The 19792-nt window shown below is 37.5% G+C and overlaps 1 protein-coding gene across 14 annotated transcripts in view; it reads left to right on the top strand.

Moving 5' to 3' along the window:
- The window catches only part of GRM1 (glutamate metabotropic receptor 1), a 498985-nt gene that overhangs the window by 450357 nt on the left and 28836 nt on the right, over nucleotides 1-19792 (top strand). For all 14 annotated transcript variants that reach the window (XM_008540785.2, XM_008540657.2, XM_070602717.1 and 11 more), the window contains exons 7-8: nucleotides 277-403; nucleotides 11683-12613. In XM_008540785.2, the coding sequence (XP_008539007.2) occupies nucleotides 277-403; nucleotides 11683-12613 (1058 nt within the window). The remainder of the gene's footprint in view (nucleotides 1-276; nucleotides 404-11682; nucleotides 12614-19792) is intronic.

The raw sequence follows: 19792 nt of genomic DNA, 5'->3' as shown, positions 1-19792 counted from the left end.
AACTCTACAAAAAATAATGTAGCCAATTCCCTTTATAAAAGAAATTATTATTGAAAAGCCTCCAGATCCAGCATGGAATGAATTGAAATTCACATCTGAACTTTAAGGTCATCAGGTATATTCCAATCCATGTACTTAAGGTTCCTTGCCATATAGAGTTTTTTGAAAAGTTACCCTTTTTCTTTTTATCGTAATATGAAATCACATCCTCATCTGAAATAGAAGACTTTCTGGAGACATCATCTTTAAGGCATATGAAACATCCCTGTGTTACAGGTCATACGGAAAGGAGAAGTGAGTTGCTGCTGGATTTGTACGGGCTGCAAAGAGAATGAATACGTGCAAGATGAGTTCACCTGCAAAGCCTGTGACTTGGGGTGGTGGCCCAACGCAGATCTAACAGGTAGGAGCTCCCTCACTTGTAAACACTGTCGCCAACTATTGACCTTTCCAGTGTGCCCAGTGTGTAGGATGTGAGCAATTAGCTCATGTCTTTTTCAATATTTACTTACGGTGTGAATTTTTTAATGCTCATGTCAAAGAGTACACAGAAACTCCTTATAAGCTTTCCATGATCTATATTGAAAGGAAAGTTCATTTAAATCTAAATGAAAGTGTATCAAAAGAGTATTCTAGTATACCAGTTGTCTTCTGTTTTTCAGTTTTAAAATTTTATTTGAACATATTTCTAGTCACTTTAATTTATGAGGTGACATACATTTATTATAATTTATTATAATATATATTTATTATATATATTATATAATATATATATTATAATATATATTACATTATTTATTCATTTCTTGAACATCTATGTATGAGCCACTATTGCAGGCCCCAAAGGTACAAAGATAAATGGAACACAGCCTCCAATTTTATTGTGCTGAAAATCTACCAGGGAAGAAACATGGAAAAAATACATAACATAAAATAGTTATTAATATAATAGAAACCTTTATAAAATGTTGTAAAATTTGTTAGGAAGACAAGGAGATGAAAAAAATTCCAGACAGAGTAGAGAACGTAAGAAATGTGAAAGCATATAAAGCATATAGTACATTTAGGGAAAATCGTGGAACAACTATATGATGTTGGTTGGCAAACACTAGGGCCTAGTAGAGAAGTGCTCAGAAATGAGTCTGGATGAGTACACTGGAAGTGGATGGTAAAAAGCATCTGCACGACCTTTTCCTAAGAGTTTGTATTTTGACTTTCAGCAGAGGAGAACCATTGAAGGATTTAAAGTGGTGAATAACCATCATGATGTCTGTGTCTCAGAAAGATGCCCCTGGCAGCAATATGGATGAGGGTAGTGAGACTAGACTATAGAAAGATGCTGGGGAGCCATTGCACTGGTCCAAATGAGTAATTTCGTAGAGTGTGGATTAGGGCAGCTGCAGCAGAAATGGAGAGGAATAAATGATTGCAAGAATGATTTACTAGTAAAATCAATGGGACTCATATGGATGGATTACATGAGTTTGTAAGTTTCCTAAAAGGCACCTTTCAGATATATGAGTTTTGTTTTCCACAGACCGTGGTTCAAGCTAACACAAGAGAGGTGTTTCACAAACACTTTTCAGAAATTTTAATAGTAATAGAGCCATAGAGACTTTGTCATCTGAGTAACCTAATTCCTCCTTTGGGAAAGAGGAAGCTGACACCTAGAGAGGCAGACTTGTGTGCCTAAGGTCATGAAATTATTTAGAAACAGAACCTCACTCACTGACTCCTGATCCTACACCTCCCTGGTGTTGTTGAAAATCATTAGAGAGGGTAATGTTCTTGATGGTTATTTACTTTTTGACTTACACCCAAATTACAGTATAAAACAAAGACATTGTGTATCTTATTCAAAGCACACCAAAAGTGACTGGGTGAGTAGAACCAGGTCACATAATTAAAATTATACTTATTAAGTGAGAGTACCTTGTAAAATGGTTAATCCTGTTAGAAAAAAATTAGTCTGAGTATCAGAAAGTTTTTAGAAATCACCTAGTACAAAGGCATTTTGTAAAGAAAATGGAATTAGATCAGAATAGTTTTGAGGGTACAAAGTGTATCTCACTCATCTTTTTATTCTTTAGCTGAAAATTGGTTTTCAACTTTAATCTGCCTAAAAGTTACCCAGGAATTACCCACCTATGGAGATTCCCACAGCCTAGTTCTGAGACTCATCCTTCGAGAAACATTGCTCTCTGGCTCATAGCCTGGTGCCTTGAACATACTAGCAACCTAATAAATGTTGTTCTATCAAGAGAATTAGAAAGAAGAAGGGACCGACTGAAGTTCCTCCAGGTCAATGCAGCTGGTTAATAGAGAAGCTACTACGAGAATCCAGGGGTTCTGTAGCTGGGTCTAATGCTCTCTCACTATGCCATTTATCTCATGGTTGCATGCAATGGACTGGCATGGAGAAGCTTTTCCAACCTCTTTTTTGGACACAAGCCTCCTTTTGCACTCATGTGTGTCTCTCTTCACATCTTTATCCTCCTTCATAGTGTGTGTTTCCTGCTGGGCTTTTTATCTTGAGTGAGAAGGTCCCCTTTGATCACCCACTGTGTTTGGGGACTGGAGTGGACTTACTCCTCAGTCCTCTCTGCTATTTGACTGAGATCAGAGCTGACTAGGAAGAGGTTCTCTCTCAGGTTCATCTGAGAAATCAGAAGTCCTGGCTTTGAGTTACAAGAGTTCTTCTCTTGTCTACGTTTTTTTTGAGGCTTCCCCAAACTTTTCTTACTGCTCCATTTTCACCTTAATTTGAGCTTATCTCATACATGAAAAAGAACTTCCATTCTATCTTAAAACATTAAAATACAAAAACTTTCTTAAAAGATCTAGTGTGTTATAGTAATGGAATTCAAAGTCATATATTTTATTCCCCAGAGATCTTCCATTGTGGGTAGGTTGTCTGCCCACTGCCAAATGATCACCTCCATTGATTAGGGCTCTTTGACTTAGTAAAGAATAAAAAATATCCTCCTTGACTGTAAGTAGATCAATGGTAATGCAATTATCTTTCTAAAGAATTTAGTCTACTATCACCCATCATATATGTAAAAGTCACTTTGACATTCAAATGAGTTGAGCCAAGCAACAACTCAAACTGCCTTTATCCAATAACAACAGATAAGTGGCTTCTTTTGGATCATATATCCAAGTTATTTTGAGAATCTTACGTTTAGGGTCTTGCAGAATATACCTCTCTCATACTAATTTCTACTTGGTTTTAATGACGCCTATTGTTTCTCCCTCCCTTTGAGTCTTATACATGAAGAGAAAATGAGATTTCATTTGCCACTTACTTGGTGCCGTGTCAGGCTCAGAGCGAGGGCGCAGTACACGGCAATGCGCTGTTGGTTGTTACCATGGTAGCAGTAGTTGTGAAAAGAGAAAACCCACAGGCTCAGAGTACCAAAAATCAGCAGAAATGCTCAGAGGTGTAAATGCATTGCCTTTAAGTAGGTGTTTTGTTTTCATGGGTGGATTTTTTTTTGCACTGAATTTTTAGTTAAAATAAGAAATTATTCTTTGGGAAATTATTCTTTGGTGTTTATTACTGAAGGTAGAGTTTGTTACAGTATGCTTAAAATCATTTTATGAAATAGCTACTTTCCATATATGCTCCAAAGACTCTAATATTAATGAATAAAAACATGTTTATAAGTGAGTTTTTATTTTCATTAGAATATGTTGGGTTTTAGCTATGAAGAAAAATTGGTATATTTCTTAGAGGAAGTGCTTTATGAAGCTGTTGATAACTTTCTTATATTTTCTTTTTGGAAAAATGCATATTTTAATTCAGCATTAAAATTCACACTTTATTTCTTATGATGCCTAAAGAGGGATCTCTTCTGCTGTGATACACAAGTTGACAGTAGTTTAACAATTCATGGACCAATTATATGAAATCCAGTGCTACTTACTGCTTTTAAAAAGTCAATTAGTATAAAAGGATTCCTCAGAAAGCCAGTCAATTTTATCATTAAAATACCGTCAATTTTATCATTAAAAAATACGAAGAGGGGCCAGCCCGGTGGCACAGCGGTTACATTTACACGTTCTACTTCGGTGGCCCAGGGTTCATTGGTTTGGATCCCGGGTGTGGACCTATGCACCTCTTATCAAGCCATGCTGCAGCAGGCATCTCACATATAAAATAGAGGAAGATGGGCACAGATCTTAGCTCAGGGCCAATCTTCCTCAGCGAAAAAGAGGAGGATTGGCAGCAGATGTTAGCTCAGGGCTAATCTTCCTCAAAAAAAAAGTAAGAAAAAGAAAAAAATAGGAAATGCTGAGTTATAGAAATTAACTAATTTAACTATTTTTCTCCATCCTTACAGTTGCTGTGACCTCTCATATTATGTACTCATTTATCTAATTTTATATTAAATACTACCACCTGCTTTGTGCCAGGCATCTTTTTGAGAAACTGGGGAGATGTGGGTGAATGAAACAAGGTTTATATCCTGGGGGAAGTGCTTCATACGAAACTAGACATGTAAACAGTCAATTATAATATAAGTCATATAGCAGGAGTATGTGCAAAATATTGTATGAACACAGAGAAAAAAGCAATTATTTTTCCCTGGGAAGAGAAAAGCCTTCACAAAGGAAGGAATATTTGAGCTGAACATTGAATAATATATAGAATTTCACCACGTAGTTAATTAATATTAATGTAATAACATTAAAGAAAGCATTTTTGATGAAGTCTTATATAATCATAAAATATTATTGTAAATGTTATTAACTGTCCCAGGACACTTTGGGTAGAATAATTGTGGCCCTTGATTTCTTGATCATATTAAATTTTCTTAATAAAAAAGAAGTTCTATATTAACCCTATCCGCCTCCAATGCATTTGGATCTTACACGTGAGTCAATATTTGGTTCAAAAATTAGGAGTAACCCCTGGTCCTCAGATCAGAGTTATTACCACTTCTCTTGGATTTTGCTCAGTAATTTGTAATCCACTTGAAGGAAACTGACTTGTCTGGTGGTTCTGGGTTCTCTGGGGTAGCTCTAACCGGGGACACCGCCAGGTCCTTAAGTTCTCAGGGCTTTAGATAAGGTACGCACAACTCCCAGAAAGCCTTCTCCTTCTGGCTGCTGGGGGTCAGGTAGGTTCCAGACACTCTTCACCACTGGTTCAAGGTAGCCCCCTCTCTTCCAGTCTTGGGGTACCAATCACATCTGGTGGTTGGACAACTCTTCTCCCTAAACCTCAAAACAGGACAAAAAATGCATTACATTACATATATGAACAATATAGATATTATAGCTATTTCTTCAAGATATTAAATCTAGTGCTTCTCAAATTTAGGATGTTGAAAAAAACGAAAGAAGAAAGGAAAGGAAAGAAGAAAAAGGAAAATAAAAAAAAACCTTTTATGAAGCTTATTCAAAACGTAAATGAGCAGTCCCAATCCCCAGGGCATTCTGTTCTGGGTGGTCCTGGGTGGGCGTTGAAAAGCCTGGTTTCCACACAGGGAAACGAATCTAGGATCTTCACAAGAGATAAGCGATCATAGTGAAGTTGTAGGTGTCTTGTTTCAGGATGTTGTTATGACAAACTGCTACTGTTACAACACAAGAATACTCATATCCCCCTCTAGCATGAGGATGTTTTTCTTCATTTGTGTGTAGTACACCATGTAGGATGGACTTAATTTACAGCTAGTCTTGGAAGACTCTATGATTATCTATGGAGATGGCCGAGTATCTGTCTTTGACTCTTGGCTACATTAAGGGGATTGAAATTTATGATGTGCAGTTTGAAGTTTGAAACTTCACTGGTGAAAACCAAAGCCGGTTTGTTTACTGATGGATTTCACCTGGCATATTTTATTAGACAGACTGATTTGGCTATACGGCTTGAGGTTGATAAAAAAATCTTCACTAGGAACTTCTGCCTTGAGCTGTCTTAAAGCCAATGTTCATGGTGCAGATTTTGGTAGCTCAATCCACAGGTGAGGTATGCCCTTGTGGGAATAAGGATCCTAGAGAGCTTGCACCTGGATATCTCTTGGTCCCTTGGTGCTTACGTTTCTACTACATGTTTTGCCTTTAAGTAAAAGCATTATATGAGTACATTCTGTGAGCCTTCTGAATCCTTTCATATATCCGAACTCGTGCAATCTTTGCATATTCGAAGAGTACCATTACTGGAAAAGTTAGTGTAACATACCTAATGATAGCTTGATATACATGAATTATCGAGTTGGAGTAATTTGTCTCTAGTAAAACCTAGGCTTAGGCAAGTACTTATTATTAGTAAGGAGTAAGGAGAACATTAAAGACAAACTCAGATTTGTATAGCTTTAAATCAGTAAAGAAGAAAGTATGAATAAGCAAGAGTATACAAAGGAGAGTATGATATATACAAGAATCTTCTTAAGACCATCCTGTACAGAAGACCATTGTGTAGTCATCAGTCTGCTCCAAGGGTCTTGGGTTAACAGTCAACTTCCATGGATCTTCAGCTTCTGCAGGCTCTCTGCAGAACCTCAGTTTAAAATGACTAAGGGGTGCAATCTTCAGCAATATTAAGGTTCCTTTTTGCTTATCCAGAGAGTTGGGAAGAAGATAGCCTTGGGTAATTTAAATTCATGAATAAATATTCAAGTGAAAATGTCCCAATATCACTAGATTGGTAAGTTGGAACATGCTAGCTAAGACCACAAAATCTAGTCTATTTTAACCATTGTAAGTATTGTGGCTTTTCAACAGGGGAAAGCTTCAATCCTCCAGAAAATAAACACACTATTTAAAGTGGTACATATTCATAAACCACAGAGGCAGACAACAGTATACAATCCATTTGCCATTATTCAAAGTGTCCTTTTGCAATTATATCAGTCAGTGGCCCTATCTTTACAATTTTTCCAGATTAATTTAATTACAAATGAAGCAGGAACTTGCCATATCTGCTATCTTGGAAATATTTTCCCATTAGTGTTTAATTTTTGGGCTAATTTGTCCCTACTCGGATGAGTTCTTTCCTTTTTTTTCCATCAGGATTTTATCCAACATCTATTGGATATTTTATCTGGTGCTACCAGATAGCCATTCTGGTTTTATCAGATATTATCCTCATGGATCTTGCAACACAATCACTCTGGCATTTTTTTTAAGAATCTATTTTCCGGCCAGATTTTTTGTATCTATAATTGAATCCTTGAACTTCTCCATGGATTTGTTATTACTAATAAATTATTTGCTGCCAGCTGACTGCTGACTCGTCAGTTTAGCGTGATAATCTCTATAATATTTCTTTTATATTTCTGAGGTGTTTTTATAGTGTCTATAGCTTTTACAGCATCTTTCTTATTGTGAGTCTCAACCTTTATGGCAGCAATTATTTTATATAACATCAATATATCAAGAAATTAATATTATTTTTCTAAGAGTGCCTGAAGATCTTTTTAAAAAGTTATTTCTATATGATGTTAAATAAGTGAATTATTCTGAAAGCATACCAGCTATTAGTTTATGTATCTGCTCTTTTCTTTTGACGATTTGTTAAGCCACAAGAAGACCATGATTCACTTATTAGAAAACTTTAGATTGTGGTCAAGTATTGCATTTTATAATACTGACTAGACTACTTACTGTGTATTAAACCTAGTAGTTTCCCTTTTTATCTTCACTATAAGTAAAACAATATTAAGTCAAGATTTAGTACTGGGGTGTTAATCATTACCTCCTGGGTAGGGACACTGCTTGAATGACATCAACTCGATTCTGAGATTCTCCACCATTGATTAATGTTTCTAGAGCTGCTGCATTATGAGCATCACATCAGTGGGTAGTAATATGGAAGGGGAAGTAACAACAATTCATAATTAGCTAATTAACTAGTAGAGTGTTGGATGTTTCTGTTAATAGTAGGGATTTATTATGTATGGTAACGTTAGACTTAAACACCTTGTACAAAACCTAAAGATATTTTGAACAATTTAGTTTATGCCGGCAATTATCCTTAGGAGAGAAGACTAAGCATTGCCTATTGAATTAAGAGGTCGGCTCTATTGAGTGAATTAGTTATCTATTGCTGTGTAAAAAATTACTTCAAAATTCAGTAGCTTAAAACGGCACACGTTTATTATCTCTCTGTGAGTCAGGAATATTGGCACAGTTTAACTGGGTCTTCCACTTCATCATCTTTCACGAGACTAAAATTGAGGCGTCAGCTAGGGATGGGGTCTATTCTGAAGGCTTGATTGTGGAAGGGTCCACTTTCAAACTCACCTATGTGATGGTTGGCAGGAGGTAATCCTCAAAGATTGTTAGACTGAAGGCTTCAGTTCTTTGCTGGTTGTTGGGTGGGGACTGCTCTCAATTCCTCGCCTTGTGAATCAGCAACACGGCAGGTCATTTCATCAGAGCCAGCAAGAATCTGCTACCAAGATGAAAGTCATTATCTTATGTAACCTAGTTTTGGGACCAACACCCCATCAACTCTGCTGTACTCTATAGAAAAGAAACAAGTCATAGGCCTTGTTCATACTCAAGGGGAGAGGATAACACATGGACACGAATCCCAGGAGGGGCATCATTGGGGACCATCTTAGAAGCTGTCTACCATAATGAGCAATGGTTCTTTGATATGTGCTATGCTGTTGAGTTAATACGTCTAGATCATGGTGTAGCATTTTCATATATATATACAAAAAAGGAAAGATTTATGATAATCTAGGTGCCTAGGACAAACTGTGTGCTTATGTGCTCTGTTCCAATCCATCTTCCTATTTCTGTGGAGTTTCATCCACAGGGATTCTGAGACAAAAGCTATTTTTTGGATAATTTCCTAAATTATACATAGTGTAGATATTTTCATGACTAGAGCAGCTATAATTTGATCATGTGTAGGAACTGTAATATATCTTGTCTGGAAGTAAACCTACTGATTAAATTTATGGGTTTTGTGCCACAGAGAATAATGTATTCTTCCAATAATAATCTCAAAATACCAGTTATAGGTTGGGGCATAAGATTGTTAAAGATTTTCACTAATTGAGTGGTTTTATTAAACCAAAGTATCTGATGTTCTATGAATAGTGAGATTATTGGTAGACATAAAGTCACCTATATCAATAAGAAAGAGGTCATGCTTCCCTTCCTAGTTCGGAAGAAAGACAGGGAGTTCTTGGGTGCCAGTGTCTCCCATGGAGTTGTCATTGGACGGATTTTAGGTAGTTGTCCCTTTTAATTTGAGCTAATGTGGGACATTGGCTTTTTAAATGGTACTTCTGTTTGTGTCTATAGTTCTTTTAACAACGGGCTCCCAAATCATAGAATAGAGGTCTTTTTAGTTGTTTTACCCAAAGATATATAATTATATTGTTTCCTAGCTTATTTAATCTCTAAATCTATCTGGAAATGTATCGGATATTTTCTAAGTTGATAATTTTACATTTTAACTCTTTTTTTCTGTTTGATTCCCCTAATTCAGGTCTGGGTCTATTTACAGAAAAAGAAGATATAGTCCTTATGTCAGCTGTTGAGTCTGCCTTAGAATTGTTTGAAGGTTTTCTAAAGTCTTTCATCTTTCTTTAGTTTATAATTTTGAATAATATAAATACAATTTCAAATCTTTCAAATTTCAAATATAAATTTGAATCTTGACTAAAGAAAAGCTTCTGAAATTTCCTTATGTAATGTATTTTTTATTTTTACTTTTTAAAATTTTATACCACTGGGTTATTTAAATTTTATCTGTGGCATTTAAACATTTTCCTCCAGGAGGCTAACAATTAACTGAATTAATTGGTACATGTCTATAGTGCAGGACAGCGAATATCTAATAAAAATCCTAAATTCTGCAGATAATATTTTGCCTGTATCCCTGAAATTTCAGAAAATTATTAATTATAGCTCTTAATTTAGTTCCAGACCAGGGTTTTCATTCAACTTCCATATTTCTGACTTATATTCTAGAAATTCAAACTACGGTACTCTTTTCTAATGAGAAGTCTGAGAACAGAATATCTCATTTACAAAACCAGGTAAACTTGCATAGAAAAAGAGAAATACAAAGAGGGTAGCTTTCAGAAGTTTACAAGGGCCTTGACAAAGCCTACATTGGAATTGGAATTTTATTTAGCAAGCTCCGTATCCCAGTTAAAGGAGCTGAATATTGACTATTTAGTAGTTTAGTCCCTAGTTTGTCCACAGCATCTCTTAAATATTTTAATTTCTTGATTGTGTCATATCAAAAGTCCCTTCTAAGGGTCATTGTTATACTAAATATCTATCTATCTACCATCTATCTAATCATCTTTCTAAACTTTATCGAGGAAATGAGAAGATTTAGGATTAAAATCTGACTTTCCATAGGAGGCCGAAGTTCTTGCAGGAAGAGGTTGAGACTTTGACAGAGACAAACCCAAGAGACACAAGGGAGCGAGGCCACTTTGATCAGGCAGGAGTGAGTGCCTGGGAATGGCCGGTGCTCATTTTTATGAGGGAGTCTGTTTCGGATTGGCTGATTATCAGAAGCAAGGGCTGACAGCGACTGGGTGGCATGGGGGGAGCTGCTGTTGACTAAACAGGTTTAAAACAGGTTCTGATGGTTCCTTATTCCCATGGCTGCAAAACGATGAAACTCTTCCTAAATTTATGGAAATATTTTTACTCTCACAATTTGGGAAATATTGGCCCAGACCAAACACAAAATCCTGCGAAGGGATTGTCTCCAGGACCGGACCAAACTCTCTCTGTCTCTGAAATACAAAACAGGCTTTGTTCTCCAACTCTAGGGAAGGATAAGCAAGCTTTTAAGAACATAGCATCTCCTCTCCTTTCAAGAGATGGTGAGGGGAGCTTTCATCCTTTCTCGGTATGTCTATTAGAAGCTGATAACTCAGACCCTCATATGACACATACAGATCATACTTGACTGAAGGGGGGATATTTAAGGTGAGTAATATAATATGTGCTAAATATGAAAGTGCAGCTTCTTCTAAAGAATTCGAATGAAATTTATGTTTACAATACTCTGCTGGCCAAAAAATACTTGTCTTTGGTCTGGACTTGCCTCTAGACAATAGCCACATAAAAATAAAAATTCTGTCAGTTCGTTTCTTACTAACTTATTCCATTACATTATCACCATTTAACCTTCACTGGAAACACAGTTTTAACTTCCTTCTTTTTCTTTCTTTTTCTGAAAGTGTGGAATCAAATTCCACCCACAGAGTGGCATCCATTTATAATGCTGGTGTTGAAAGGAAAGATTATTTTTATAGGTTCAAGTATGTCACATTAGGTTTGTGATGAGATTAGGTTGGGAACATGATTATCCAGGGAAGACAGTGATGCGTCTTTATTTGTGTAATAGTGATTTCTTATTTATTTTTTTGGTGAGGAAGATTCGCTCTGAGCTAACATCTATGCCAATCTTCCTCTATTTTGTATGTGGGATGCCTCCACAGCATGGCTGATGAGTAGAGTAGGTCCATGTTGGGGATCTGAACCCGTGAAACCAGCTGCCAAAGCTGAGCGCTAACCACTTGTCAATGGGGCTGGCCCTAGTGAAGCATTTTTTAAAAGCATTAAGATAACATAAATCATGGAAGATGCAAATATAGCTACGTCTCTGCTAACTAGTAAGCGTTGTTGTTATTGATCAGTAGAAATCTTGCAGTCATTCTAAAACTATTTTTCTCATCACAGGCTGTGAACCCATTCCTGTCCGCTATCTTGAGTGGAGCAATATAGAATCCATCATCGCCATCGCCTTTTCCTGTCTGGGCATCCTTGTCACCTTGTTTGTCACCCTCATCTTTGTGCTGTACCGGGACACACCAGTGGTCAAATCCTCCAGTCGGGAGCTCTGCTACATTATCCTCGCTGGCATCTTCCTTGGTTATGTGTGCCCTTTCACTCTCATTGCCAAACCTACCACCACGTCCTGCTACCTCCAGCGCCTCCTGGTTGGCCTCTCCTCTGCCATGTGCTACTCTGCTTTAGTGACCAAAACCAACCGCATCGCACGCATCCTAGCTGGCAGCAAGAAGAAGATCTGCACCCGGAAGCCAAGGTTCATGAGCGCCTGGGCCCAGGTGATCATTGCTTCAATCTTGATTAGTGTGCAGCTAACCCTGGTGATAACTCTGATCATCATGGAGCCCCCCATGCCCATTCTGTCCTACCCAAGTATCAAGGAAGTCTACCTTATCTGCAATACCAGCAACCTGGGTGTGGTGGCCCCTCTGGGCTACAATGGACTCCTCATCATGAGCTGTACCTACTATGCCTTCAAGACCCGCAATGTGCCCGCCAACTTCAATGAGGCCAAATACATTGCATTCACCATGTACACCACTTGCATCATCTGGCTGGCTTTTGTGCCCATTTACTTTGGGAGCAACTACAAGATCATCACTACCTGCTTTGCAGTGAGCCTCAGTGTAACGGTGGCCCTGGGGTGCATGTTCACTCCCAAGATGTACATCATTATTGCCAAGCCCGAGAGGAACGTCCGCAGTGCCTTCACCACATCTGATGTAGTCCGCATGCACGTTGGCGATGGCAAGCTGCCCTGCCGCTCCAACACTTTCCTCAACATTTTCCGAAGGAAGAAATCGGGGTCAGGGAATGCCAAGTGAGTTATCTGACCTGGGTTCACCTCCTGCTCTCTCTCTCTCTCCCTCTCTCTCTCTCTCATTCTCTCCATCCTTTCTATTTTCTTCTATTTGTCTAAATCATTTTCTTCCATTCCTCCAATGTTTTTCACTTTCTAATCTTTTCTCTTTTTTCAAATCTCACATTCTGTTGCAGTAGGAATGTAATTTTAAAAGTCTTTTTTGTTTTCATTCTTTTGGAAGAGCAAGGAGATGAAGCAACAGCCAGCTAAGCATATTCTTATCCTTACCTAGAAGCTGCAGTTTCTATTCTGTCAATAATTTTTTCCTTTCACATGAGTCCTCCCTCAATGGAGCACCAACACATCTCTGGGGTCTGGGTGAGAGATGTAAACTCTAGTTCTAATTTCTTGTTCAGACCATTATTCTAGAGCCACATCTCTACTATTCTGGGGTGCAGAGGAAGAAAATTAAGCCCCTGGGGAAATTTGATCATTTCAAAATTTGACTGCCACTGAGCACCAAGTATGTCCTAAAGCGAGTTCCCTTAAGCAACTGTCTTACCATGACCCTCTTATTTATTAAACTTTAATGTATGTTTTAATAAAGACAGTCCACAATGCTACACATGAATTGAGCTCTCTCTACTGCAAGGCCACGATTAGAATGGTTTCCTAGCCATAAAACACCCAAGGAAACAAGGAATCAGATAAAGCTGATGAGCCCCGAACTCGAGAGTCAGTAAACATGAAGGTCCAGATTATTTCTATTCTGGTAATTCTTCTGAGTAGTTTGTGTAATAAACATTTTCCTGTCTTCTTCCTGACTCTGTTTTGCAAGGCAGCATATGTTAAAATTTGCATGTGTCATCTCTTTCTAAGACGCATGAAAACAAATTTCATGTAACATCTACAATTTTAAAAACGGTAAGGATGCTTGGGGTTCTAAAGGTAATTCTATTATCCAAAACTTAAGCAATTTTATTCATTAGTAGCATTAATTCTACTTTTTGAAACAATCCTTTGAGTGAAGAATTTTAATAGTAATAATTAAAAATATACATTGTTTTACAACTATTCCACCCACCTGAATGAGTCAGCAGGGTAAGGGGGATGGGTGTTATCCTCCACCATTTTGTAGGTGAGGAAACTAAGCCACTGTGCATTTGTGTGACTCATAAGTGTAATTCCACTTAGCCATTCTTTGCTTAGGTCTTAACTGGTACAAAATTTCTCATCTAACATATGTCAAAAATTCTACATTCCTTAAACTTCTGGGTTTTGTATTTTTACTTGCCAAGCAGCACCCTAGGCATTTTTTTACAGAATCATATAATTGGTTTGAAGAACAGGTGAAGGAATCTATGGGAAAATATATTTTTAAAATCTGTAGAGTTATTATTTCAAATAAAGACCCCTAAATTTTTGCAGTATTAAGGATGAAGCTAATAATTTATGCCTACTTTTTAAAGCTATATCAGTTTCAAGTTCTTCATAAGATGCTGATCATAAAAGTTGCTTTGTCATCTTTTTTTCCTTGCCATGGCTTTTCATGCTAGCCAACATCCACTTAGTAGCAGCCTCCTGGCAGGGAGTTATCAGCAAGCAAAAAAGCAAAACAACAGGAGAAAAAAAACAAAACAGAGCACAGTCACAGAGTCCAGATGTAGAATGGTATCATAGCAATTTTCATTAAGAGGGAAGGAATGAGCGGAGACAAAATGAAAAGAAAGGAGAAAACACACTTCAAGCTGGAATGTTTGCAGAGGCTAAGAGATTTCCCTTATCACATCCCATATGGCTTTATGAAGGCTCCGTTCCATCATCCACCATCATCCAGCTCCACGTTTCTAACTTTTCTCCTTTTATTATGTTTCTTCAGAAAGTTTCATATGATTTTTAGTCATGGGTCAATTCTGAAAGATTTCTCCTAACCATTTAATGAAAAGAGGGGACCTATGTGATAAGTATAACTTGTGTTGGTACCTTGGAATATGCATTTTTGAAAGCTCTCTCAGGGATTCTACAGACAGACAGACATGGGCACCTGTCCAAGAGAGCAGCGACTAGTGAACAGTATACAGCGCTTGCTGCTGGAGTCAGCTGACGTCACGGTAACAGTGCTCAGCCCTTCCATAGCAGCCGGGCATTACTGTACCTTCTGATCAGCTTCTTACACCTTCCACTGCTTTCCTCGTAGGCTGAGAATGTTCCCTTCACTGTTATGAATTTAAAAATTAATTTCATTTGGGTTCCTGCTTTTAAGAGAAAAACCATCTTCTTCTAAACTGAATTTACTGTCTAGGAAGTGCTGGTTTTACCAGTAAACTGCTTATCTATTAGCTGTAATTTATCAAGCACCACCATATTTTTACAGTAATCATACACTTCTAATTAATAATTATAACATGTAGCTTTCTTAATATGATCAGTATCTTCTCCAAGTGTACCAAACAGCTGAGCTGAACTACAGAGGGCATTTGAAGCTAAACTTCTGTGGAAAACAACCATTTATTTACTCATTTTTCTCATTTATTCTGCTGCGGCTTCTCTTCTAACTCTCTACGAAACTGTAATTTTAAAATGTAACAATAATCGGAGTGCCTATGTTTTTACCTTTTTTATTGACCTTTTCTGTTTTCCTGGTTTGTCTCCAATGTTACAGAGACCACAAACAATCTAATATTTTCTGTAGCAACAAAAATCTAGAAGAGTTTTGCCAAATGAAGCAAGGGCTGAGGACTCTGGAGAACACATTACCAATGAGTTTATTACCACTCTGGATTTGTGATTCCTGCATTTACGGGCACTGAGGGCACTCAGCAGCCTCATATGCAGCTATAAACACAGAGCAGATGCTGTAATGAAGAGCTTCCAACTGCTCTATCTGTTTGAGTATGATTCTGAGGAGTTGCAAGGCCAACTACCTTCTCATAACAGGCTGTTTTGGAGATACACAGGAGGGTAAAAGTTGTGTGTCTGTTTTTCCATAGTTTACTTCACTTTGTTATTTTACTTTTGCAAGCCAAATATCTGACACAACCAAAGGTTTGGGCATTTGCTTTATATTTTCTGAAATGTAATTTAGGAGGAGTTTAATCAATAAATTGGATGTTGGATTTCTTGAGTTACTTATAGTTACAAGTCCTGTTAAGCATAAGCCTACCCTGGAAGAACAATAGAATAGTATAATTGCCTTTGACATCTCTAATTTCTTTAACTGTTAATGTATTTGAATGGGAAAATATTCAGGCTTAACGTAATATAAAGATGTTGGTAAAATTCTCCTTCTTGGCAATAGAAAAAACAAGCAATCCATGGAAATTCATAATTAAATAAATTATTTAGATCCAAATTATTTATCACTTCCTTTTAAAGCAAAAGGAGTTAACATTATGCAACTGAAAAAATAAAATATTATGCAAATGACATGCTGCCGTAAAAAAAACCAGGTTATATCAATGATTAAATGTCAAACTAACATTTCTAGTTATTTTCTGGATAAATAACCCCAATGAGTGCCAAACAATTTGGTGGTACATGGAGCTGAAATGTGACAATGTGCTCCTATGACCTTTTGCATTATAACTGTATGCAAAACTAAAAACAGTTACAATCACTGAAAAAGTCATTGGCTTGATGCAAGGAAGTAGTTTTAAAACATAGGTTCCTACGTAAATAGACTATTAGGATATTCCTGTGATTGTTTCTTACGCATTCGAAAATATGTTTTTATTGAGTGCAAAAGCTAAGTGAAACATTAATTGAAAGATGTTCAATGGAAATTTTCTTCTTGGTCTACTAGACACATTTTTTGTACACCAGTCAAGCCTGCATCATTAGTGATTAGGCCCTGGGTAAGCATTTTAATTTGTCTTTCCTCCTTTGATTTTGAAAGGAAATATGATAGTGAGCCAATAGATAATCACAATCAAACAGACAGAACATATTCTCTTTCACAGAAGGAACTCATTCACTATTCTACCTTGTAAATGAGAAAATCTGTCATTTTGAAATTATTTTTCCCTTAGTCATACAATAAATGGTCTTAAAAGTTACTGTAATTCTTCCTTTGACTTTATAATAAATATCAGAAGATTTTATTGAAGTACTTGTCAGAGAATTTTACTACTTGATAGTAACATTTATGGAGGATCGAGCTTTCATTCATTCATTTATTCACTCAATCCTTGTTTCAACAATAAGCTTAAAGGCACTTAAATACTTGATATGATGCTAGATAATATTCAGGATAGAAAAGATAGAAGAGGCAGGCACTGACTGCACCAGTCTTGCAATATAGTAAGGGAGATGCTCAGGAATATAACTATCTAGTGGGTTAGATGCCATAATAGGGGACCAGGAGAACATTTTGAGCGTCCAGGAAAGAAAGACATTATGCCCAGCCAATGGAAAAGCATCTGTGGAAGAATAGGGAAAGATTTCTTAACAAAAGTGGCATTTGAACTTGACCTTAAAGAATGTTTTCAACAGGCGAAATCATGCTATGATGAGACTTTTTCACATACAGAAAATAATGTAAGTGAAGATTCAGAAATATTAATGCACTTTCATGCCATGACATGAAATCTGGTATGAATGAAGTAGGTGGAGAGGTATAGTGGTGGGTAAATTTGTAACTGCAGAAAGAGGACAGATTATAGATGAGGATCAATGTTCTAAGAAGAAATCTGGATACTTTTTATATAAACCACAAGTGCATTAAAGATTTTTCTGAAGTTTTATGATCATGTGTAAGCTTTGTGGGAAGAGATTGTCTATAGAAAGACTAGTTGATAGAGTGCTACAATAGTCCAAATAACAGGTTAAAAATAAGATCTTTAAACTAGAGCAGTGGAATGAAAGTCAAACCCATGTATGCATATGAAACAGTTTTCTGAGCTCGATTCATTAGAACTGGAAAGGTTTGGGGAAAGGTAGGAAGGAATAAAAAATAGAATACAACTCTGATGATTTTAACCTGGGTGATTGGAAAAACGCAGCTACCATAAAAACAGATAGTGACTACAGGAGTAGGACTGGGGAGATGTTGAAGGGCTGGGTTTCCACCTTCTCGAGTGAAAATGCTGCAAAGCATCCACATAGAAGCATCCACAAGGTATCTAGAAACTTGTCAGGAGCTCAAGAGAAAGGTCTGAGCCAAAGCTCTAGATTTGAAGGCTCAGTTGTCAGAACGTTTAAAGTGGCCCAAAGAGTGGTTATGACATGAGACAAGAAGAAAGCAGAAGGAAGAACATTAGAGAACACTTGTGCTTAAGAGATAAGGTAAATTAGGAAAATCTGAAGGCAATTAACAAAATATAATCAGAAGGAATGGGGAATCAGGAGGATTGAGTATCATGAAAACCAAAGCTGTGTCCTCGTCAGCTTGAGTTGCCGTAGTAAAATCCTGCAGACCAGGTGGCCTAAACGACATTTGTTTTCTCACAGTTCTGGAGGCTGGAAGTCCAAGATCAGGGCGCCAGCAGGGTTGATTTCCGGAGAGACCTCATCCTTGGGTTGCAGGCAGCACCCTTCTAGATGAGTGCTCACATATTGTCTTCTCTGTGCAAGCGTGAGGGGAGAGAGAAAGAGGGAAGACGAGGGAGAGAGCTGTCTGGTGTCCCTTCTTATGAGAATACTAATCCCATATGAGGTCCCCACTCTCATGACCTCATCTAACCCTAATTACCCCCCACAGGCTCCACCTCCTGTACCAGCACACTGGAGGTTAGGACTGCGACATCTGAATTTGAGGGGGACACAAACATTTGGTCCATAATAGACTGTTTCAAGAAGACAAAACTTGGGATCTTTGGGATCCCCAAGGCTGGAGACTCTACGGTTAACCTTGACTGTTCTCAGTGGTGTGATGTGGGTAGAATTTCTGTTGCAATAAGTTGAGCCATATGGCATTAAAGGAATAAAAAGTTTAGACAGCATTTAAGGAGGCTGGGGAAGAGGGAGGCAACGTGTAATTGGAGAAATTTAAGCTTGCTTGTAATATCTGAGAAAGGAGGCAACACAGAAAGAAAAACTGAAAATATAAAAGAGAAATCATCTAGTTCATGCTCAGTAGCCTGACCCAGAACTGTGCATTACAGTAGGGCAATCTGACACTGACAATTGTGACAGTGGAGCGCCGCCTCTAAGAACACGCTGGTTTTAGTTAATGCTTGTTCTCACTTAGCTACACGTGTGTTGTTTGACATTAAAAACAGAATGAAAACATCAGGCAGGGAACTTATAGGAATTTTAATTAAAACATGAAAATACAACTCTTACTTTTGATTTTATCAGACCTCTGGACTTACAAACATTGATTGTAAGATTTGAGAAGGGATAAATGAGGGAAAGTCTGAAAGTACTGTGTACTTTCCTGGAATTTTTGCTGGAGCTAGAGGATTTGCAGCTCAGAAGTAGAGGTTGCTTGTAGCAGAAAGAAGGGCATTGTGTATCCAGAGCCAGACGTGGTGGGGATGAAGCAGGTACCTGCTAGAATGGGCTAGAATTCCTTGGATCTTTCCCTGACAGCCAGTTGCAGTGCCTGAGCCTGACAGCATGAGGATTTTGTTTGAGGTAAAGCCTTATGTCCCTTGATAAACCAAGCCAAAATGCCTTCATTCCGTGAAAGATGTAACACTTTATCACCTAAAAGTGCATTAGCTATAACTACAATGAAAACAGATAAGTAAGTTGTACCTGAAGGAGTCGCTGATGTGAGAAGCCGCCCAGAGAGGCCACGGGACTAAGTGCAGGGAAAGGGTGAATGACATTAGGTCAAGAGAGGATGGACACCACTTGCCCCCCATCAGGTGAGGCAAATTTGCCATCACCATTCTTTCCTGGTTTCTTCCTCTTGTAAATAGTATACTCATTCTGCAAATAACACAGAAATGGCCACTTTTGTTACTTATATTTTACATTTTCAACTTCTATACTGAGACCATGGGTCACAGATTATGCTACAGCTGCAAAAAGAACGAAATTCCTTTTGAATATAGGTCATCCTTTGTATTTCTTTCAAATTCAAATAAACTTGCATGACTGATACGTATTCAAGTTCTCAAACAATATTTTATCCTCATATGTTAATAATATGTAGTTTCTAAACTGAACGCAGACATATTCTATATAAATATCCATCACGGTCCAGGGAGGTACATATTACAGCATTGTGCAAATAAAGAAACTAAGGCT

The sequence above is a fragment of the Equus przewalskii genome, chromosome 32 (assembly GCF_037783145.1).
Source record: "Equus przewalskii isolate Varuska chromosome 32, EquPr2, whole genome shotgun sequence".
In the NCBI taxonomy this organism is placed as follows: domain Eukaryota; kingdom Metazoa; phylum Chordata; class Mammalia; order Perissodactyla; family Equidae; genus Equus; species Equus przewalskii.
Note: the sequence above shows the minus strand (reverse complement) of the source record. Positions and strands in the feature narration are given on the sequence as shown.